Here is a 22,514-nt window from a genome sequence, read left to right on the forward strand (position 1 = left end):
AAGAAAGAGTAAGGGAGAAAGAGAAACAATCGGTATTTGAGTTATATAATTGCTGTTGTGAATAGAGGAATATAAAAAGAAGAAAAAATCCTTTTAGATCTGTAGGGACGAGGTATCGTCTCTACAGCTTTTCACAAACCCGCCAAAGTTCCCACGTTATTGAGACAACAATTTGCCCTTATAAATTAACCAGTCAAAAAAATTGGTCAACCCTATAGAGACGACGTGTCGTCCCTATAGGTCCTCTATAGCAACGACATTTGTCGTCCCTATAGGTTGCGTCCCTTTAGCTACTTATTCTTGTAGTGTATTTGAACGTATTGAATGTTAAGATGAATTAACGTAACCTGATTCGGCCATATAAAATCACGATCCAAAAATCGATTTTAGTGATGTGTTTGTATTGATCATCTGCAAGTAAGTAGAGTTTAACATGCATTCGGTAGTTTTAATTAATAGTATTTGAGTTAATAACATTATTAAACAAATTATGCATAAAACTGTTTGGTATCGATAAATACATGATATTGGATATTGTTGAATGTTGATTTCTTTTTTTGATATTGTTTACTTGATCAGAGCAATGGGAAACGAAACATCAATACCACTGAAAGTATTTGTTGATGATAAGAAGAAAAAGGTGATGTTTGCAGAAGCTGAGGAAGACTTTGTGGAAATCCTCTTCAGTTTTCTCACTTTGCCTCTTGGAACAATCGCAAGACAGCTCTCAAGAATATTTCCAGGGGACTCGACGTATACAAAACTTGGAAGCTTGACTTCTCTCCATGAAAGTGTTGTGAATTTAAATATAACACATTTCTCAAGCCTTGAATCTAAGGGTTCCCTAGTTCATACAATAAATTCATCAGCTCATCTTTGTGAAAAACTTAAAGTAAATCTGAATCATGATCAAAGGGCGCCGCATGAGGAAATTTTTCTCAAAAAGAAGGCCAAGTTCATCATTACTGATGATCTCAATGTAGTACCTATTGTGCTTGATAAAAGCATTGAGCTTCTTAATTCTCTTGGTGTTGACTACATTGATGAACTACAGGAGAAAACCGTGAACTTTGGCTTAAAAGAGGTAATTAAGCTTTTTATATATAATAATGGAATAGTTCAAAAGTTATCGTTTAGTTTTAATAGATAATTCACTATTCAAATTATTATTTCAGTTCATACATCTACTGAAGTGGTCACTATTTACGAATAATTCTTTAACAAATTGTGTGTTGGGGGGAAGAAAGCCAAGTTCATCGTTCTTCACAAACTCTACATTAACAATTCCCAGTACTACCTCTGGCCAGATTCAGACTCAGAATATAAAATTACTTATACAAAAATCAAAGAAGAAGGTATTATGTGCACAAGTGGAGAATCATTTTGTGGAACTTCTTTTTAGCTTCTTAACTATCCCATTTGGTGCATATGAACGTTTAACAAAGGATATTGGTTCATCTCCATTAATGGGTATAAGTAATCTTTACAATAGTATTTCAAGTTTGGGAGAATACTTGACATCTGAGGATGTGAAGACGATGTTACTTTGCCCAAAGATTGCAGAAAGATATGCTTGTGTGACTGACTTGCTGCCGATTTATGAAGTAAATAAACGCCAAGGTTCTTTCCTTAAAAAAGAACAAACAGCAATATTCATGGTTTCCAATGATTTGAAAGTAACAACGTGTCCATCAATAGCTACAATTTCAAAGTTTAACACACATGGTGTTCCTATCCATGATATGGAGCTTCTTGAATTGAGCATTGGTGAACAAGAGGTAAATATTAATAAATCCTTTTAAGTTAATTAAAACAATTTACATGCATGAGCATGACACCATTTGCTTTGATTATGCTCACAGGCACTTTTACTCCTCAAGGCATCTCTAACGTCAAGATCAGCTTTAACTGATTGGTTCAGGGCATTACTATCTATGAAGAAATTAAAGGTAAAAAAGCATCACTTTTTTGGACACACTACAACTAGCTATTATCCCTCTTCTTCATTAGGTGAGAAAATTAGAATTGTTATTGCTTTTACTGATCAATTTGAAGAAGAGATAATGGATCATTCTAAGCTTGCTATTTAACAGTTTAACTTTTCATTGTTAAAACTTAAGCATGTTGCTTCTATTAATTTGGTTCATTAATTAGTATTCATTTTCTCCATATATATATATATATATATATATATATATATATATATATATATATATATATATATATATATATATATATATATATATATATATATATATATATATATATATATATATATATATATTTACAATTGTTGATAACAACAGTTTTTGTATTGTAGGATCTTGTGCCAAACAATGATTTTGGTGTAGATGGAGGAAGCATGTCGGAAGAAGAAGTTGGTTCCAATTCAGAAGTAGAAAGTCATAGTGACAAATTATCCGTGGCTGGAGATGCTGGAAGGGAGTCAGAAGAAGAAGCTGTGTTGATTTCAGAAGAAGAAAATCGTAGTGATGCATTATCCGTCATATCGTTCGATTAGATATTTGGGTTCATAGTATCTATTTTAATTAAGCTTATTGCTACTATTTTAAACTCTATATGACTTTTGAAAGGATGAATCTGGATTTTTTTTATGTCGTCTTTCTGGTTGGATAGAAAAACGAAGAAAATGATTGACTAGATAGTGGAATAGAATAGTTTGGTTAACCTATAAGGAATGGAATGAGTTTTTATATAATTTTTATATTATTAATTGATTAATTCACAATATAATATAAAGTTCATACAAAAGAAACTAGCTTAATGAGCTCAGCAAATCATTGCATACATGACCGACCCACGATACTAGAAATAGGGAAGCGTGGACGTATAAGGTTGAAGTGTGTGGTAATATCTTTGTCTACCAAAATTTGGTGTCGAATAGGTGTTACATAAGTTTTGGTCATACACTTATCGTTCACAAAAAGCCCATGACACCGTTCGGCATACCATCTTGGTATCATGCATACTAAATCAATAAAAGATTTTACTAATATATACCTCTTGTCTTAGGGGCTGTTGAATAGTTGTTGATTGAGTTAGATCTGATCGAGTCAGATGTCTTGACTTGACTGAATCTACATATGAAACTATGTTTGATTAATTATGAGCCTGACTGTGATGAATGATAAAAATGATCATTTTACCCTTCTATTCTATATATATATATATATATATATATATATATATATATATATATATATATATATATATATATATATATATATATATATATATATATATATATATATATGACACTTAGTTTAAACAAGTGATTTTTTTCCTTTTAATATATTCAAAGATAAATTTCAATACATGACCAACCAAATCAAATCAAAATGATAATTGCATATCTAGTTTTTTTGTTTGTTTGTTTTAGTTTTTATACAAAATTGTTGTTTTTTCAAATTTGGCCATAATGCCCATCCTTAATCCAAAACAACCTCCTGGTACATTTGGAAGCAATGCAAATTTTAGCCATTTTCAATTTCCTGAAAAAACCATTTCCTCTTGAAAATTTTCGAGTTTTCTGACAACCTCCAAAAGATCAATTCTTTATGGTAATTTACCCAAAACTTAAAGTAAAAACTAGTCTTCACATTTTTCAAATATTTTTTCATGTTTGTTTTATTGACCAGATGCCATAACGGATTCAAAAACCAAACTACATACACACAATCGCATGAAAACTGAAATTCTAAAATCGAACAATTTCTATGGCCATTGATTTTTTTTTCTAAGTTAAGTATTCACTATAATTCAACCATAGATTCACCTTTGTGATTTTTCCAAGGGATGTTCATTCTCCATTGCTTTCTGTTTTCGCCCACTCATCCATCCTATCTATCAAACCAAATAATATATCGGCTATAGCCAAAATTACTTATGCAAAATCAAGCGAATATAATGACATGATTCTTTTAAGATAAAAGTACTCACTTTCGGTTCCAACCCTACAAAAAATAAAACAAAAATAATGATAGAAGCCACTGGTGGGATGTCAAGTCCACCAAACAAATTACATCCTTTGTTTGCAAATAAAACGTAATATAATCGTAAAAAGGGGTATTAATCATCGGGAAAATGGTTGTATTCAATTACCAATGCAATCCAAAAGAACTAGTGTAAATAAACTAACTAACTACAGTTAAACTAAAGGGGGGGGGGGGGGGGGAGTGTTATGATTGCTTGAAAACTAGAAGACTTGAATAACTAGAAAACTTGCAATTAAGCAAGGTGATGAGATGCTCAACTATTGGAGAGAATTGGTTAACCAAGACAATTCAACACAATGAACATTTATGTGTTTATCATTAGGATTTAATATGAAACTTATCATTCATCCTAAATTGGTTATAGCAGTCATGAAGCATGATATGCCAAGATTCCTCATAAGTTGTATGGAGGTTGGGGAAGCCCACAACAAACCTTCTTAATCAAAATCAAAGATCCAATTGAAGCAATTGAACCCAATAAGTTGATTAGCCTTAAGAATGAAGGAATCCCCAATTCCTAGAGGATGTCAATGCTTACACATCCATAAAGGAGTTATGATTCATAAGCTAGAGATGATTTCTACCATCATAAAGCCCTTAATCTAAGTAAATTCAATGATTCAATGCTAAACCAAAGATATAAACCAACAATTGATTATTAAAGTACCAAGATCATGATCAAAGCATTAAACAAACATAGGAAATATGAACTAGAATAATAGACATAAGATAAATGATAAATAAGCATAAATCCTTCAAAAACCCACAAACATTCAAAGGTTTTAGCCAATGTCTACCAAAATAAAGGATTTAGCCACTCATGGCAATAGAATAACAATCACAAAAGTCTAATTGCATAAAGAAACTACCAATAGCTTGGAAAGATGAAAAGAAATGAGTCTTTAGCTCAAAAACCGCCCTCTCCTGGTCTCCAATGGTGTAAAATCGAAGTCATTACTGATAGATCCAATCCCCCAAGGTAAATGGTAAGCCAAATGACCAAAATGCCCAAACTGGGCAGTTGCGCGGGTACCCGCGCACATGAGAATCTACCCGTGCAAATATTGTTGGAATGTTATTGACTCATTTTTCCTCTACTACACCATTCCACTACCCAAAATTCCCTTGGTCCCCCTCCATATCCCACATGAAATTAACCAATCATCTTTTAGCTTCAAATATAGATGCTCCAAACCCAAAATAATAATCCATGACCTATCTTCACAAGCCCACTTCATCCAAGTCTTTAGCTTTTTAAGCCGAAATCTCCTTTAATGGATCTGCAAAGCCCAATAATGCCTTGGAAGCCCACTAGGCCCATTTCAAGCTAATCCACAACCGCAACAAGCTCCAAAACTCTACAAAATACCTCATGCAAAATAAAAAGTCCCAGGTACAATCCATGATAAAGAAAATAAATAAAATACAATGCAATAATGATAAAAAAGCTAAAATAATAAAATAAACTAATAAAAATAAGGAAATAAAATAAGCTATCAGCCACATAAATCAGAAGCAAGGTGAAACAAAAACCTTGGAGAAATAAGAAGCTTTGGAGAACCGATGTTGGAGAGGAAAAATATGGTGAAGCTGATTTCGATGAGGCTGAAGTTGGCGATGCAGAGACCAGTGAGGTAGAAGTTGATGATGTCCGAACCGACGATGGTGAAAAAGTCAATGATGAAAATGTCGTTCAAGGGGGAGGGAATGTCCCTCAAGGCGTCTTAGGGCCATGCAAAAGAGAGTTTTCTTGGAAATTAATTCAATCAGTGTATTCGGTTAATCCGATAAGACTCTTGCAACTCTTTTTACTCTTCTTACTCGGCCAAAAGCTCAAAATTACATCATCAAACAGGTTGATTAACCGAACCAGACCTCACCTTTTACTTGACTCAGTAAAATAACCTAATATTTTTTAGACAAAATTGCAAGAATGGTCCCTATGGTATGCCAGAACTAGCATGTTTGGGCCAAAACAGTTTTGACTAGCATCAATGGTCCAAAAGTTTCATTTTCTTGCAAGTTTGGTCCAATTTGGTTTGAATTTTTTGGTAAAGACGATTTTGCCATTATTATTTAATTTTCAATTTTCGTTTTATTACCACCAATTTAAAAACAATTAAAATAAACTCTCTCTCTCTCTCTTTCTCTTTCTCTCCCTCTTTCTCTCTCTCTCTCTCTCTCTCTCTCTCTCTCTCTCTCTCTCTTAGACGTCATTCTCTTGCACCAACACCGACTGATGAACTCTATGAAGATTAACTCCAAATTCTTCCCCATCGACTGTCGGTTTAGGGAAAAGCTGGAAAGGGTAATGGAGAGCAAAATAAACCAAAATCAAAAACAAAACTCAAACAAGATTATGGAAAATCAAAGTAGTGGCTCCGATGAAATCTAAGGAATGAAGATGTGGGAACAATATTCGGAACCAGATCATAGTTTGCATCTGTTGGTGGCTAACAATTTGATATCGGAGTAGTGGGAAATCAAATATGTTTGCATCTTCACTGCCGCCTGAATCGATTTTTAAGTGACAGTCGAACCCAAAAATCATTTTTTTTTTCGAATCAGATGAACTGCCATTCACCACCACCAAAATTGATTTTATGTGTGAAACTCGAACCAAAACAAAAAAGATCCATATTCCAAACAGAAGGAAGAGAGGGTTGTTGAGAGGAGATGAAATCGACTTTGATGATCTTTTTCCCCAATCCAGACCTAAGTTTGTGTGTCAATTTCCAGATCTTCCTCTGTCATCGTCAACTTACAGAATATCTAAATCAGAGTGCTCCGATCACCTCCATTAATGTCATTCGCGTGTCCTTCTTTCTTTTTTCAATCTCGATTGCGGGTCACACTTAAGAGGACGATTAAATCGACCCCTTATTTTTTTTCCTTTTTTTTGTTCGATCGCAGGCGACACCTCTCTATTTAATCACAGCCGCTCATTCTTCAACCCTCTTCTTTTTTTAGTTGCAGTTTGATCAGAAGATAAATGGAAGAACAAGGCAGATGGGGATGATGGGTTCTCGACGGTGGTGATTTTTTATTGTGGGTTGAAGTTGATTATGATGGTGATTGTATGAAGGCTTGATTTTTCTGGGCACAATTGGTGATTTTTGGTGGCTTGGCGGTGGTTATGGTGGTAACTGAATGATCTGCTTCGATAGAGAAAGGAGGGGAGTACCGGGCGTTCTTCATATTCTTAAAGGTGGATCTTTATGTTTGTGTGTGAAATGAGAGAGAGAGAGAGAGGAGAGAGGTAATTTATTTTTGTTTATTTTAATTGTTTTAAAAATGCTGATAATAAAACAAAAATGAAAAATTAAATAATAAGGGCAAAATCGTCTTTACAAAAAAATTCAAACCAAATTGGACCAAACTTAGAAGAAAATGAAACTTTTGGACCATTCTTGCAATTTTGTCTATTTTTTAGGGTAGTCAAAATTTTTTCCTAAGTAGCATCACAACATAAAACAAAAATTTTCTAAAAAGTTTACACTGCTGAATAAAATTTAAGGAGCATGTTTGGCTACCACGAGCTCCTATATGGATCCACCAATAAAAATATATACAAAATTCTCCCAATAAAAATTGCCAATAATTTTTATGTAATTAAACTGGTCATAGAATAATAAGTTACAATGTTTAGTTTTTCCGTGAAATCCATATTCAATCTTGTGAATCCAAATATGTATATTTTAATAAACTTAGTTTTTCCAGTGAAATCCATATTTAAATCTTGTGAATATGTATATTTTAATAAACTTTAATCGATTCTTTTAAAGGGTTGCCTTTTTTATTCGTGCCTTATATTTTATAAAAAATTTTAATCTAAATTTTATGTGGCTACCTTTTTTATTATTGTCCCAGCCCAGGCCCAAAACCTGTTCCGCTAGTTATACTTTGTGTTTTATATTGGTTTATTAGAGCTTTTTTAATTATTTAAATTAATGTAAAAATATTGAGGTTTCTGTAAGATAGGTTTGTACTTGACGTTTCACAGCTTTGTACTAATAGTATTATAGATAAACAAGGAAATATGGAGTTGGAATTCTCATATATATCTTTCTAGAATCATCCTCTAAATTAAATCATGTCTTAGCTATAAAATCACCGTACGTAAGAGGGAAATTCGTTTTTTCTAGCAAAAAGAAGCAGTCGTCGTGATTGGAGGGAGGCATTAAAGTTTCTATAACTTCGGCTCTAGATTTCAACTTTCACGTACGTACTTCTCTCTAGCTTGTTTATGTGCATGTATTAGTTGTTAGCGTTGCCAGATTAATCAATCATCAATTCATCATAAGACTGATGAACAGATTTTTTGTGGTGTGTTTGAGTTAACACATTTAATTATTGACAAACTCACAATCAGAAGCTCAAAATCAGGTTTAATGGCAGAATATTCACCCATCAAAGTTGGGTCTAGAAACCAAGATCGGAGTCAGATTGGGGTCTTAACATCTGTCTTCAATCTGTGTCACATCCCATTCTAATGTATATAAGCTTTCGATTCAAAGTTATGCTTAGTATTCATTTTAATGAAATATTGTAAAGTTTACAATTTAATAATTCTGCCCAAAACCAGTTTGACCAAGACCAAAAAAAAAGCCGCCTAGACTTAGACTAAGGGGTTTTTAGAGGCAAAAGATCTTTTTGGAAAAGTTACAAAAAGTCAGTTTTCCTGATTTTTCCAAAAAGTTGATTTTCCTTCTTTGTAAAATCCAAAAGTAGCTTTTAGAAATCTTTTGTCAAACATCTTTTGCCTATGATCTTTTTCTAAAAGGACTTTTGGTCATTCAAAAGCTAAGCCAAACACCCCCTATTTTGTTCACGTAGGGTATAACGTCTTAAAACAAAAATATTGGGCTGAAAAATACTATTAAAAAAAAATCAAAAGTTGTGGGCTAAGTTATAAGCCCGCAACAAAAGACAAACATGATCAGGATCCAGGCTGAGGCCCATTAATGGTTGTTAATCAGTTAATGACTTTTCAATCCGAATCTAATCAAATCTATTGAAAAGACCCCTAGCTAGAGCATTTTTATTAAATTGTTATGTTAAAACCGTTAATTTAAAAATAACAATATTTCGAAATTTTAAAAGTTATAGATTACATCTCCAGTTGTATAGTATATGCCTAATTTATTAGGATTTTTGGGCACTATTTTATTCAGGGAGTTAACGAGTTGTCTTAACTAACTGTATTTAATTTTGTTAACTGTTTATATTTAGGAAAGTTATAATCTATCTATACAATTTTATTGGTGCTTCCACCTACCTAGAGTTTGTTTTACATCATCCATGCGATATATATTTGGTTTATTCATGTCATTATTTTTGAAAGATTTGATGCAAATAACTGTTTGGTGTTTTGATAAGTACACGTATACGTATAATATAAACATTTATTAATTTTTCTAGCTATGATATTGTTAACATGATCAGACGTACTATGGGAACGAATGACAAATCAGTTCAACTGAAAGTGTATCTTGACAAAAAGAAGAAAAAGGTGAAGTTCGCTGTAGCAGACGAAGACTTTGTGGAAATCTTGTTTAGTTTTTTCACTTTGCCTCTTGGAACAATTGCAAAACTCTCAAGAAAATATTCTAATAATGATATAAAAGTTGGAAGCTTGACTTCTCTATATGGAAGTGTCGTGGATTTAAATTTACAACATTTCTCTAGCAAGAAGTGTAAAGATGGTCTGGTTAATCCAAGAAACTCATCACTTTCTCATTGCAAGAAGCTTAAAGTAAATCTTGATGAAACAAATCCCATGGATGATAATGTGGCTACTGATGATGTTGTGTTTCTCAAAAACAAGGGTAACTTCATCATTACCGATGATCTCAATGTGAAGCCTTTCATGCTTGATAAAAGCATCCAACTTTTAACTTCTCTTGGTGTTGAATCCATTAATTGTCTAGAAGAGAGAAAGATGCGTTTTGGCTTGGAAGAGGTAAGGTTTTGGTTAATATATTATATATATCAGCGTTTGAATTTTTATAAAAAATTATATATCTTTTTAATATTATCCTATTTCAGTTCTCGAATCTACTTCTGTGGTCACTATCGACAAATAATCCTTTGACAAATCTGGTGCTCGGAGGAAATAAGAAGCCATGGACATCCCCATCGTGTCTTACAAATTCTACATTGATCGATATTACTTCAGCTAATTTGGTTTCAAGTAACTCTGGGAAGATGACTCAACCGATGAAATTACTGGTGCATAAAGCAAAGAAGAAGGTTCTATGTGCACAAGTTGAGCATCCTTTTGTGGAACTGCTCTTCAGCTTTCTAACAATCCCGTTAGGTAGTTTTGTACGTTTAACAAAGGAGATCGATGATGATTCATCTCCAGTTCAAGTGGGCATAATTAATTTGTACAACAGTATTTCATGTTTGGCTGATGAAAATCACTTGGAATCTGAGGATGTGAAGGCCATGTTACTTTGCCCAAAGATTGCAAATAGTTATCGTCGTGTCACTGAATTTCTGCCGATTTATGAAGTAAACAAAGACGCAGGTCGTTTCCTTAAAGAACACGCAAGAATATTCATAGTTTCTGACGACCTGGAAGTAACAATCTCTCAATCGATTGATATAATTTCAAAGTTCAACACACTTGGTGTTCATGTTGCTGATATGGAGGTTCTGGATGTAACCATTGGTGAACAAGAGGTAACGCTAGCTTAATTTCAACTTTGCATGTAGATAAGAGAGAAGGAACCTCCTCATATATTGATCAACGATAATTGTATTGGTTTAATATTGCATGACACGATACCTTTGTTTAATTATAAAATGCAGGCACTTTTGCTTCTCAAGGCTTCTCTCTCGTCAACGTCAGCTTTAACTGATTGCTTTGATCCATTTAGGAAGAAACCAAAGGTAAAATCATCGACTTGAAGCCCTAACATACTAACCCTCGTCTTTGGTGGGGAAATTGAATTTTAAAGTGTTGACAATAATTGTTTTCTGTTTATAGGATCATGTACCAAATATTGCTTTTGCTGAAGATGGTGGAAGCGATTCCGGGGAAGAAGTTGATTATTCAGGAGATGAAGTTGGTTTCACTTTAGAAGATGAAGATGATATTGATGGATCATTCGTAATTATAGATTTATAGATTTATAGTTTAAATATTTAAATTTGTAGTTACTATTTATGCTTATGACTCATGGGTTGTGTGGAGCTATAGAAACGGGGTTGTTTTTAAAAGCAAGACGAGGGGCGTTAATTCTCTTGTTTTTGAGGTCAAATCGGTAGCTTTTCTTTGGCTCAAATGTAGAATTAAATTTTTTTTTTTTCTCTGGATCTAAATAGCTTGATTTTTTTTTTAATCCCATCCTAGTATGTCGCTAGTTTGGAATCAGGATTGGCCTTATGTGCAAATAAACAAAGGTACTAAGGTAGGGCTTAGGCCCCCACCATTTAACCCAAATTCCGAGTCCATATTCCACAGAAATTCGATGAATCGCTACACTCTACACCTCAAAACTCAAAAGTTTTGTTTTTTTAAGCGATTAGCGACTGATGATTAAACTTTTGCCACTGGTCTTCTTCTTCTCTGTTCTTGTACTCTAAATAACAATTCTATGATTCTTCTTCTTGATTCTAGGAATCTTCTATGTTGCCTTATGATCTTCTTCCTATTAAACTATAACTCACGTGTATATATTTACCCTGTCAAATATTGTTGTAGATCTCCATCAATATCTTACGTACATATCTCCTATTAGTTGCACTCTATTGTATTATAAAAAGGATATTTGGTTACCTGCATATAATATAAAAATATAGGTTCTCCTTCTTCCTCTGTGCTCTCTGTTATCTTTATATGGTATCAGAGCCTCGCTCTGTATAAACCACACCCACACATTCCCCTTTATCTTCTCCTCCTTCTTCCCCCAAATAACCCTCAGCAATGGGAGACGGAAACTCCTCCTTCAATGTCAATACTATCCTCAAAGACATCACTATTGTCAATTTTCCAACAACCCTAAAATTGACATCCATCAATTATCTTGGATGGAAAACACAAATTGAAGCATTGTAACAAGGGCTTGACCTCTACCAATACATTGATGATACTCATCCTGCTCCATTACCAACTACTGTCGCCGATGGCACACTCAGTCCTCATCCCGACTAGCAGAAGTGGTTCAGACAAGATCGCCTTCTCTTTGGCGCCCTCGTCGGAAGCCTCTCTCCACAAATAGTTCCCTTGATTACAAACGCCTCTTCATCTCTTGAAGCCTGGAAAACCCTAGCTAGCACTTACGCATCTCCTTTGCGTGGTCACATTAAACAGCTCCAGTACCGCCTCAAACAAATCAGCAAGACTTCCAATCAAACAATTACTGATTATATGCAGAATGTCAAAACTATTGTGGATGAACTTGCCATCCTTGGCAAGAAACTCGGTCAAGAAGACCTGATTGATGCTGTCATCAATGGTCTGGACCCCACTACCTACAAACCAGTCCTAGATGCAATCCACGCACAAGACTCCACCATCTCATTCAATGAACTCCATGAAAAACTCATCAATCATGAACTTTCTCTTGCACAACAGACTTTAGCCACAGGAATCCATCAACCTGCCACAGTGTTCTATACTCATCAGCAACATCAGAAGAAGCAATGGCCCTCACGACAGGATACCACGGTAGGTCTGCTCCCCACTCCAGCCAAACAGACTCCTCAAGCCATAGGACAACGACCCTTCCTGGGTAAATGCCAGTGGTGCCATCATAAAGGACACTCTCTGAGCAACTGCTTCACTTTCAATAAGATATTTCCAAATGTATCTGTACCTTCTCCTTCTAGTCTCTCTATGCATGTCTCAAATGTACAAGCACATCTCATGAATCCCACGTACACACCCGACACAACAAATTGGCTCTTCGATAGTGGGGCAAGCTTTCACGCCACAAATGACCTCAATAATCTCTTTGTTCATGCCCCATACGATGGAACTGAAGAGCTCGTCATCGGTGATGGTTCGTGTTTACAAATTTCTCATATTGGCTCTCTAATCTTTCATACACCTAATACTCCTCTGATTCTTAAAAATGTTCTCTATATGCCTTCTCTATCTTGTAACATTATATCCATATCTCACTTATGTATTGACAATCACTTTCTAATTGAATTCTACTCCTTTGTTTTTGTCATAAAGGATCTCACAACCAAATTCCCCCTGTTCAAGGGCACATCAATCAAGGGTATGTATGAGCTCAGGACATCCCCATCACCAATCATTCTCACCATGCAAACAACATCTTCTTCCATTTGGCATCACCGACTAGGCCACCCCCAAAATAAAGTCTTCAAACAATTGTCTTCCCTTCTTTCCTTTAATTCTAGTTCAATAGACAATTGTAATTCATGTCGGATAAATAAAAGTCATCGTTTGCCATTTCATAATTTCTCTTTGTCATCGAGCAAACCTTTAGAATTAATTTTTTCGGATGTGTGGTGCTCTCCAGTTGAATCTTATGACCACTATAAATATTATATCATCTTTGTTGATCACTTCACAAAGTATACATGGTTTTACCCCATGAAAAAGAAATCTGACTCCCTAAATATTTTCACTCGCTTCAAATCTCTTGTTGAAAATTATTTTCAAACAAAAATAAAGCAATTATTCTCTGATAATGGCGAAGAATATCTGAAACTTGGCACCCATCTAGCCTCTCATGGCATCTCTCACCTTACATCTCCTCTACACACTCCTCAACACAACGAATATGCTGAACGCTGACATCGACACGTTGTCGAAACCGGCCTCGCTCTTCTCTCTCACTCCCAAACCCCAGTCACTTTATGGCCCTTTGCATTCACCACCGCAACCTATCTTATTAATCGGATGCCAACTTCTACACTCAATAACCTATCCCCATTTCATTGTCTCTTCCAAACAAAACCCAACTATTCCAAACTCAGAAGTTTTGGTTGCTTATGTTATCCATGGCTTAGACCATACTCTCCACACAAGCTACACCCTTATTCCACCCCCTGTGTCTTTGTTGGTTACTCTCCAACACAAAGTGCTTATTATGCCTTTGATCCTACGTCCCAAAAACTATACACATCACGACATGTTGTTTTTGTTGAACATGAATTTCCATTTAACAAACTCACAACCCCAATTACAGATACACCCATTGTTAATCTTGATCATTGGGTGCCCTTATCCATTCCACTAAATTATGATACAACACCATCAGCACCTACTCACCACTAACTAACATACCACATCCTCAACTAGATATACCACCACCACCACATAACTCTCCTCCTCCCTCCCCTCCACCGTCACCTCCCCCTCATCCTCCTTCATCTAGAATAACCACAAGACCAAACCCAAAACCCAACACAAAATATTTCAACTCCAATTTTCATCTTTATACAGCTTCTTCGAAATATCCTTCATAACCTTCTTCCATTTCCCAAGCACTCAAACATCCTTCCTGGCGCAATGCCATGCAAGAAGAATTTGATGCATTAGAACGAAATTGCACATGGTCTTTAGTACCTTCCTCCCAAGCTAAAAATCTTGTTGGTTGCAAATGGATCTACAGAACAAAATACAATCCCGATGGTTCCATTGATCGCTTAAAAGCTAGACTTGTCACAAAAGGATTCAACCAACGTACTGGAATTTATTATAGAGAAACTTTTAGCCCTGTCCATAAACCAGCCACCTTACGTCTTATCCTCTCTCTTGCTATGTCCCACAACTAGTCTTTAAGACAACTGGAGATAAATAATGCTTTTCTGTAAGGACATCTTCATGAAGATGTCTACATATCTCAACCTCCTGGCTTCGTCAATCCCTCTTTTCCCAACCATGTATGTAAGCTTCACAAAGCTCTTTATGGCCTACGACAGGCATCACGAGCATGGTATGATGAACTCAAAACACACCTTACTTCTCTTGGTTTGAAACCCACTATATCAGACTCCTCTCTTTTCCTTCTTAAAAACAAATATTCTTTTATCCTAGTTCTTGTTTACGTTGATGACATTATTGTCACAGGTCCTTCACCCACCCACCTCTCAAACTTTATCACGAATCTTGCTACTAAATTCTCTCTTAAAGACCTAGGACCACTTTCCTACTTCCTAGGTGTTGAAGTTCTTCCACATCCCTCTGGCATCCTCTTATCTCAACGAAAATACGTTATAGATATCCTCACGAGAGCAAAAATGAGTGATTGTAAACCCCTATCAACACCGATGACCAACACTGAACCGCTGCGTCTAGCAGGCGGCACACCACTACCCTCACCCACTGATTACCGAGCACTGGTTGGAGCACTACAATATTTATCTATCACAAGACCAGACATATCCTTTACAGTAAATCATATATCCCAGTTCATGCATGCACCAACATCACTTCACTCGATAGCCCTCAAACGATTACTCAGATACTTACATGGAACTTTGTATCATGGCATTCTCCTACGTAAACATTCACCACTCACACTTCATGCTTTTACTGATGCTGATTGGGTAGGTGATAAAGATAATTACAGAAGTACTTTAGGATACATTATTTACCTTGGTTCAAATCTAGTTTCGTGGAGCTCCAAACGCCAAAGCACTCTTGCTAGAAGTTTAACAAAGGAAGAATTTCGAGCTATAGCATCCACAACCACTGAAGTCCAATGGCTTACATCCTTACTCAGTGAACTCAGTTTCTTTTCTGCTACAACACCCACAATTTACTGTGATAATTTGAGTGCAACATCGTATTCTACAAATCCAGTTTTTCACTCAAGAATGAAACATCTTGCTTTAGATTTTCACTTTGTCCAGGAAAAGGTTCAACAAGGCTCTCTTTGTGTTCAACACATTGCAGGCAATGATCAATTAGCGGACACCCTCACCAAACCACTTCCTACCTCACAATTTCACTACCTTCTTTCCAAGATTGGACTCATCTCCGGATCGTCCATCTTGAGGGGGCATATTAAACTATAACTCGCATGTATATATTTACCCTGTCAAATATTGTTGTAGATCTCCATCAATATCTTCCGTATATATCTCCTATTAGCTGCACTCTATTGTATTATAAAAAGGATCTTTGTTTACCTGCATATAATATAAAAATACAAGTTCTCCTTCTTCCACTGTGTTCTCTTTTATCTTTATACTTCCTACTCCAGTCCCGACTTCTTCCTTCTCCATTAAAGGTTGTCATAAACTCACAGTCACTGAAACATAGAAACGGTAATATATATGCGATTTTTTTTCACTTTTCGATTCTTATTTTTCCATTAAAGGCTGTAAAAAATGGTCATGATGTCATATGATATTTTGATTATCTAAATGGAGTTAATACTTTTTAGTTATTATTTTTTTTCATTTATCTGATGTTTTATTTCATTTTTCATTGATTACAACAGATTACAGAATATACAATCAGTGAATCAGGTTTGAAGAAATTTGGCATTATCTTAAGGGCGGTATAATCCTAATCCATATCTTCTATACTTATAGTTGTTGTCTTGATTATTATTCATTGTTATTATTAATCAAATAATTAATAATCATATCAAAGAGAAAATACAAATTAGGTGCTTTAAAAAGGAAACATAAAATGAAACAAGAAGCTTTTATAGGTAAACAAAAAGGGTCGTTTTTAAAATATTTAACTACAAACGAAAATATTGATAATGAGCAAGAACAAACTAATGTTGATAATAAACAAGAACAAACTAATGTTGATAATAATGATCATAAACAAACTAATATCGAAAATGATAATGAACTAGCTAATGTTGCAATTGATAATGAACAAACTAATATAGTGAAAATGATAATGAACAAGCTAATGTTCCCCATATTCTCATTGTTCTTCCGACTTTTCCAATCTTTCGGTTTCTTGTTATTTTGATTTCCCCCTTGATTATGAAAGTATTCAAAAAAAAAAAAAATGGAAACGGAAAGTATTTAAATGCTAGGTTCATTCTCCATAAACTTTCTTGTTCTCATTGTAGGCATCATCTAAATCAAGCAAAATAACACACGAACAACAACGGTTACAGTTAATATGTAAAAGACAAATAAAAAATAAGTTAAGAATGATCAAGAAATCTTGAGAAAAAACTTCAAAAAGACGTTTGGCAGCCCACATAGCCATTTCACAACCCATTAGCCGTATCACAATCAACAAAATTCATTGTTAATTCTAGAAAACCCTATTATTTCGCCTAAATCTGAGAAAAAACATGAATATTAGTTTATTTGTCTTTTTACTTTTCAAAATTGTCAATATTTACTTAAGAAAATCTTCTATAAGAAAGTATAAAGAAAAGCTATAAAAGTAGGTAACTAATTGTGGGCTTAAATATAAATGATTAATAAAAATGACCAAAAAAAATTGTTTTTAGAATAATAAGTCCGGAACAAGGATTCAAGTCTAACGAAAAATATTGTTTTTGATAAAAAAAAAAAAAGTACACTTTGGACTAACATATTAACATTCTGGATTTCAGACTGAAATCTACAAGTTCAGTAATAATAATAATAATAATAATAATAATAATAATAATAATAATAATAATAATAATAATAACTCCGGAATTTCAAGAACATGTCTGAAATCCGAGATAATTCCAGAATTTCAAGAAAAAAATATTTTTACTAAAATCTAACAAAAAATTAAAAAAAAAACATAATAAATATGAAATATGTATGATATTATGGCTTAAAATAAAACATTTGATTGAAAAACAATAATATTAAACATTTTGAATATAGGTATAGAATATTGTTTAAAAATAATTGCGAAAAAAAAGAACTTCGGACTTTGAAGAACAGAACAGACCGAGGGCATTCAGAAGAAAGTTGTCATTTCTCACAAACTGGAATATATATATATATATATATATATATATATATATATATATATATATATATATATATTTCTTTGGAAAACTCATGTATAATGGTTATGTTACTTGATTTCCCAAAAACAAATTGGTAAAAACACTTTAATAGGTAAACTTTGGGGAGGGGGAAGAGGGGAGGAAAAAAAAACTTCCATTAGCATTTTATATAGTTGCTTATTATTTAAATAAATAATTGATATAATGAATAAATTATGCTATGAACCTCTTTCCTTGCCATTGCCATTGTGGATGTCATTATATGTTATAGACCTATCACTACTTTAATGACTTCAAAGTAAACGACAGAGTCAACAGCCAGAAACATTATGCTTATTGACTAGTATTTATTTTCTCTCTTATTGGAATGGTTCGCTCACACCGTCAATTAAACGGGACAATTTTCAGCCTTTGGATGCATTAGAGTATTCCTCACAGTCGCAGGAATTGAATCCAAACACAAGTCCTATTCCCTCATGAGACCCACCACAGAGGGTTGAATTATTATTTAGTTTATAGACTAAAACGGAGTATAAGAAACATATAGTTTAAAAATGCTTCTTATTGGAATATACTAAGAAATATAGCAAATCAGAACTAATATCATATTGTCATCAAGTTTTTCGTTTTGATTTTGATTTTCTTTGTCTTTTCCAATTTGTAAGAGTTTGATAATATAGCATCATTTGGGTGTGTAAAATTCTGGTCTCTTCCAATGAGAACCCAACTATGGTTTCAGATTTTGTTGATAATTGGCTTTTACGTGATCTTTTTTGAGGTCAGTTCCAAACTAGTTTCTGGCCATTGTCAAACCGAGCAGCAATCGGTTTTGATCCGGTTGAAGAAAGAATTAGATTTCGATTCTTTGTTATCATCAAAACTAGTGTCATGGGACCCAAATGCAGCAGATTGCTGCACCTGGATAGGTGTTACTTGCAGTGTTGGGGGTGTTGTCATAGGCCTAGATTTAAGCAGCGAGACGATATCTGGTGGCATTGATCATAATTCTAGTGCTCTCTTCGGTTTAAAGTATCTCGAGATGCTGAATCTGGCTGAAAATAACTTCAACTTCACACACATTCCTTCCGGATTTGGAAGTCTTACAAGTTTGAGGAGTTTGAACTTGTCAAATTCGCGGTTTTCAGGCCAGATTCCTGGCGAATTGTCGCATATGACAAAGCTTCAATTTCTTGATCTATCTTCGCTTTTCTCCATGGGAATTCGCTCACTGAAACTTGAGAACCCCAATCTGGCCATGCTTATCAAAAACCTCACACAGCTTAAAAGTCTTTATCTGGATAGCGTGAACATATCAGCCCAAAAATCTGATTGGTGCCAGGCTTTATCCTCTTCTTTGCCTGATTTGGAGGCTTTGAGCTTGTCAAGTTGTCAACTTTCAGGCCCTTTAGATGACTCCCTTCGGAAGCTACACTCACTTTCTGTAATTCGTCTGGCTCAGAACAATCTTAGCACTTCAATTCCAGATTTCTTTTGGAATTTCAGAAATCTGAGTGTTCTTCATCTTGGTGCTTGTAATTTGCATGGAGCATTTCCCAAGGTCCTCCAATTGCAGAATTTACAGATTCTGGATTTATCTGTTAATAGGGATCTTCATGGTTCCTTACCAGATTTTCCTGTCAACAGATCCCTTCGAAGATTAGTGCTCAGCAAAACAAACCTTTCAGGTGTGATACCGGAGTCTATTGGAAATCTTAACAACTTGTCCCAGATAGAGTTGTCCACCACAAATCTTTTTGGGCAAATACCAAAGTCAATGGAAACCCTCACCCAATTGACTTACCTTGACTTGTCATCAAACAAATTCACTGGCCAAATCCCATCCTTTCAGCTTTGCAAGAATCTTACACATATTGATCTCTCACGAAACAGTTTATCGGGTACCATCCCTTCTGCTCACTTCCTCGATCTTCAAAATCTCATCTCTGTTGATCTAAGATTCAATGCTTTCAATGGAAGCATACCTTCACCTCTGTTCAATCTGCAACAAATACAAAAGATACAGCTTTCCAACAACAATTTTGATGGCGTACTTGCTAATTTTACTAATCCATCTGCATCTTTACTGGACACTCTTGATTTGAGCAGTAACAAATTGGAAGGGCAAATTCCCAAGTCTTTCTTTCAACTTGGACGGCTTAATATCCTCTTGCTATCATCAAACAACCTGACTGGCTTTATTCAAACCAAAGATTTCCAGGGTCTGAGCAACCTAACGACACTTGATCTTTCATTCAACAACTTGTCAGTTGAAACAAACAGCAACATGTCTAGCTTGTATCAGCTTCCAAACTTCTTTTCATTGAAGTTGGCCTCGTGCAATCTTCACAAGTTCCCTAATCTACAAGACCAATCCAATTTGATAAATCTAGACCTTTCAGACAACAAAATTGATGGAGAGATACCAAGCTGGATCTGGGAAGTTGGCAATGGAGGCCTTACGTATCTGAACCTTTCTCATAATCAATTAACAGGCCTCCAAGAGCCCTATGTTTTTCCGGATCTTGATGTCCTTGACATGCATTCCAATCGCCTCAGTGGGGAGCTTGTGGTTCCACCAGTAACTGCTTTTTGGATTGACTGTTCTGACAATCTTTTCAATTCATCACTCCCTGAAAGCATTGGTGTCAACCTCAGTAACGCATATTTCTTTTCGGTTTCTAACAATTTACTCAATGGAGAGATCCCTGAAACCATATGCAATGCTCCCTACCTAACGGTTCTTGATTTGTCAAACAATCATTTAACCGGAAGGATACCACGGTGTTTGATTGAATATGGTAGTGGCAGTATTGGTTTTGGGGTCCTGAACTTGGGAAACAATAGTCTCAGCGGTCGAATCGAGGGAACATTTCCGAGCTTCTGCGGTTTGAACACTTTAGACCTGCATGGAAACTTTTTGGAAGGGGAGATCCCAAAATCTCTTGTCAATTGCAGAATGCTACAAGTCTTAAACCTTGGCAACAACAGGATGATCGACACTTATCCGTGCTTTTTGCATAACAATACAAACTTGCGTGTACTTGTTCTGCGATCCAACAAGTTTCATGGCTCTGTGGGTTGTGGGGAAGACCAACAGAACAACTGGTCAAAGATTCAGATTGTGGACATAGCTCACAATAATTTTAATGGTACTGTCCCTGCACATTATTTCTGGCGATGGGATGCTATGATCACTCACAATCACAATGATGGAGAATGGGCAAGTAAGAAGCACCTAATTTTCATGGTGATGCAACTTAATAACTTGTACTATCAGGATACTGTGGCAGTCACTGTCAAAGGACGTGAGTTGGAGCTGCTGAAAATCTTGATAATCTTCACATCCATTGATATCTCAAGTAACAATTTTACAGGAGAAATACCAGACACAATTGGGAGACTCAACGCTCTGTATATCCTCAACATATCGCATAATGACTTCACAGGCCCTATCCCCTCATCTATCGGGAATTTGAGGCAGCTTGAATCATTGGACATGTCATCCAACAAACTAACTGGAGAGATCCCATTAGTGCTCACTGATCTTCCATTCCTTTCCGCCTTTGATCTGTCATACAATAAATTGGAAGGAAGAATCCCAACAGGCTCCCAGTTTCAGACTTTTGATGAGGATTCCTATGGAGGAAACAAGGGATTATGTGGGTTTCCTCTGAATAAAAGATGCAAAACTTCAGTGGCAGTATCATTACCACCAAAATCCCCAGAATCAAATGATGATGGGTATGATTGGCAGTCCCTATTCTATGGAATGGCAGCCGGGTCTGGATCATTAGCTGTTTTAGCGATCCTGTATTCCCTTTTCAAGAGACCTACAACCAGACAATGACACTTTGTCTCAAGTCTCTGTTCTCAAAATTGTGAGTTTTGTTGTATCAATTTCCCTATTTTCATTTCCATAAATTTTCAATTTGTATCTAGCGTCATAATTAATGTAAGTTCTTCAGGTAAGAGAAAAGTTTGTAATATCTATTAGCTTACTTAACTTCACAATTAACGATCTGCAAATCATGAATTGTAAACTCATTCATACTCCCATGTTTCTTGAACATAGCCACAACCTGCTTGCAAGTTTTACAAGCCGTACCACATTCAATAGTAAAGATATATATTTTAAAAACTATGTCCACATAGGACCCATTGTACTCGATTGAAGAGATCTGTCACTTTTTGGGGCTAGGAAACAAAAAGTATTAAAAGCAAAGAGTATAAACACATGATTGTTTATGCATGCTTTTTTCGTGATTTATCACTTTAAAGCAGCTTGAGCTACAGTGAAATCGTCACTTCTCAAGTCCACAAGTGGGGAAACTCCTCTTAGATCCACATGCTATGAACAAAAAAATCTAAAGACAATTTTATGAGAAATATTTATACAAATTGAAAAAAAAAGAGAGAGAGAAAGACTTGAACCTAAAAAAGAAAACATAGAAATCAAATTAAAAATAACTCGAGACTGAAATTTTAGAAAATATATAGAACAATAAACGGGTCATGAAAAGCAAATACGCTAAGCAGTATTACAACCTAATAAAAAAACTATAAAATTGAACATAAAACA

At 35.0% G+C, this 22,514-nt stretch overlaps 3 protein-coding genes across 3 annotated transcripts; all 3 read left to right on the plus strand.

Moving 5' to 3' along the window:
* The first annotated feature begins 583 nt into the window (after positions 1-583).
* Positions 584-2,521, plus strand: LOC145075584 (uncharacterized). Its single transcript, XM_079021779.1, has 4 exons — positions 584-1,084; positions 1,176-1,778; positions 1,863-1,949; positions 2,321-2,521. Exons 1-4 carry the CDS (start codon positions 584-586, stop codon positions 2,519-2,521), a joined length of 1,392 nt encoding a protein of 463 aa, XP_078877905.1.
* A 5,638-nt stretch (positions 2,522-8,159) lies between these two features.
* LOC145073894 (uncharacterized) lies at positions 8,160-11,330 on the plus strand. Its single transcript, XM_079020366.1, has 5 exons — positions 8,160-8,237; positions 9,462-9,978; positions 10,065-10,703; positions 10,833-10,913; positions 11,011-11,330. Exons 2-5 carry the CDS (start codon positions 9,469-9,471, stop codon positions 11,149-11,151), a joined length of 1,371 nt encoding a protein of 456 aa, XP_078876492.1. The 5' UTR covers positions 8,160-8,237; positions 9,462-9,468; the 3' UTR covers positions 11,152-11,330.
* Positions 11,331-18,611: 7,281 nt separating this feature from the next.
* Positions 18,612-21,929, plus strand: LOC145073720 (receptor-like protein 7). Its single transcript, XM_079020231.1, has one exon. It carries the CDS (start codon positions 18,651-18,653, stop codon positions 21,780-21,782), a length of 3,132 nt encoding a protein of 1,043 aa, XP_078876357.1. The 5' UTR covers positions 18,612-18,650; the 3' UTR covers positions 21,783-21,929.
* The last annotated feature ends 585 nt before the right edge of the window (positions 21,930-22,514 follow it).

This window comes from Lactuca serriola, chromosome 9 (genome assembly GCF_051521515.1).
Source record: "Lactuca serriola cultivar US96UC23 chromosome 9, Lser_US96UC23_V15, whole genome shotgun sequence".
NCBI lineage: Eukaryota > Viridiplantae > Streptophyta > Magnoliopsida > Asterales > Asteraceae > Lactuca > Lactuca serriola.

Coding starts and splice junctions, on each gene's coding strand:
- LOC145073720 (XM_079020231.1), top strand. CDS start 18,651: ATGAGAACCCAACTATGGTTTCAGATTTTGTTGATAATTGGCTTTTAC.
- LOC145073894 (XM_079020366.1), top strand. CDS start 9,469: ATGGGAACGAATGACAAATCAGTTCAACTGAAAGTGTATCTTGACAAA. Junction 9,979..10,064: donor TGCGTTTTGGCTTGGAAGAG/GTAAGGTTTTGG, acceptor ATCCTATTTCAG/TTCTCGAATCTACTTCTGTG. Junction 10,914..11,010: donor CATTTAGGAAGAAACCAAAG/GTAAAATCATCG, acceptor TTCTGTTTATAG/GATCATGTACCAAATATTGC.
- LOC145075584 (XM_079021779.1), top strand. CDS start 584: ATGGGAAACGAAACATCAATACCACTGAAAGTATTTGTTGATGATAAG. Junction 1,085..1,175: donor TGAACTTTGGCTTAAAAGAG/GTAATTAAGCTT, acceptor TTATTATTTCAG/TTCATACATCTACTGAAGTG. Junction 1,950..2,320: donor TATCTATGAAGAAATTAAAG/GTAAAAAAGCAT, acceptor TTTGTATTGTAG/GATCTTGTGCCAAACAATGA.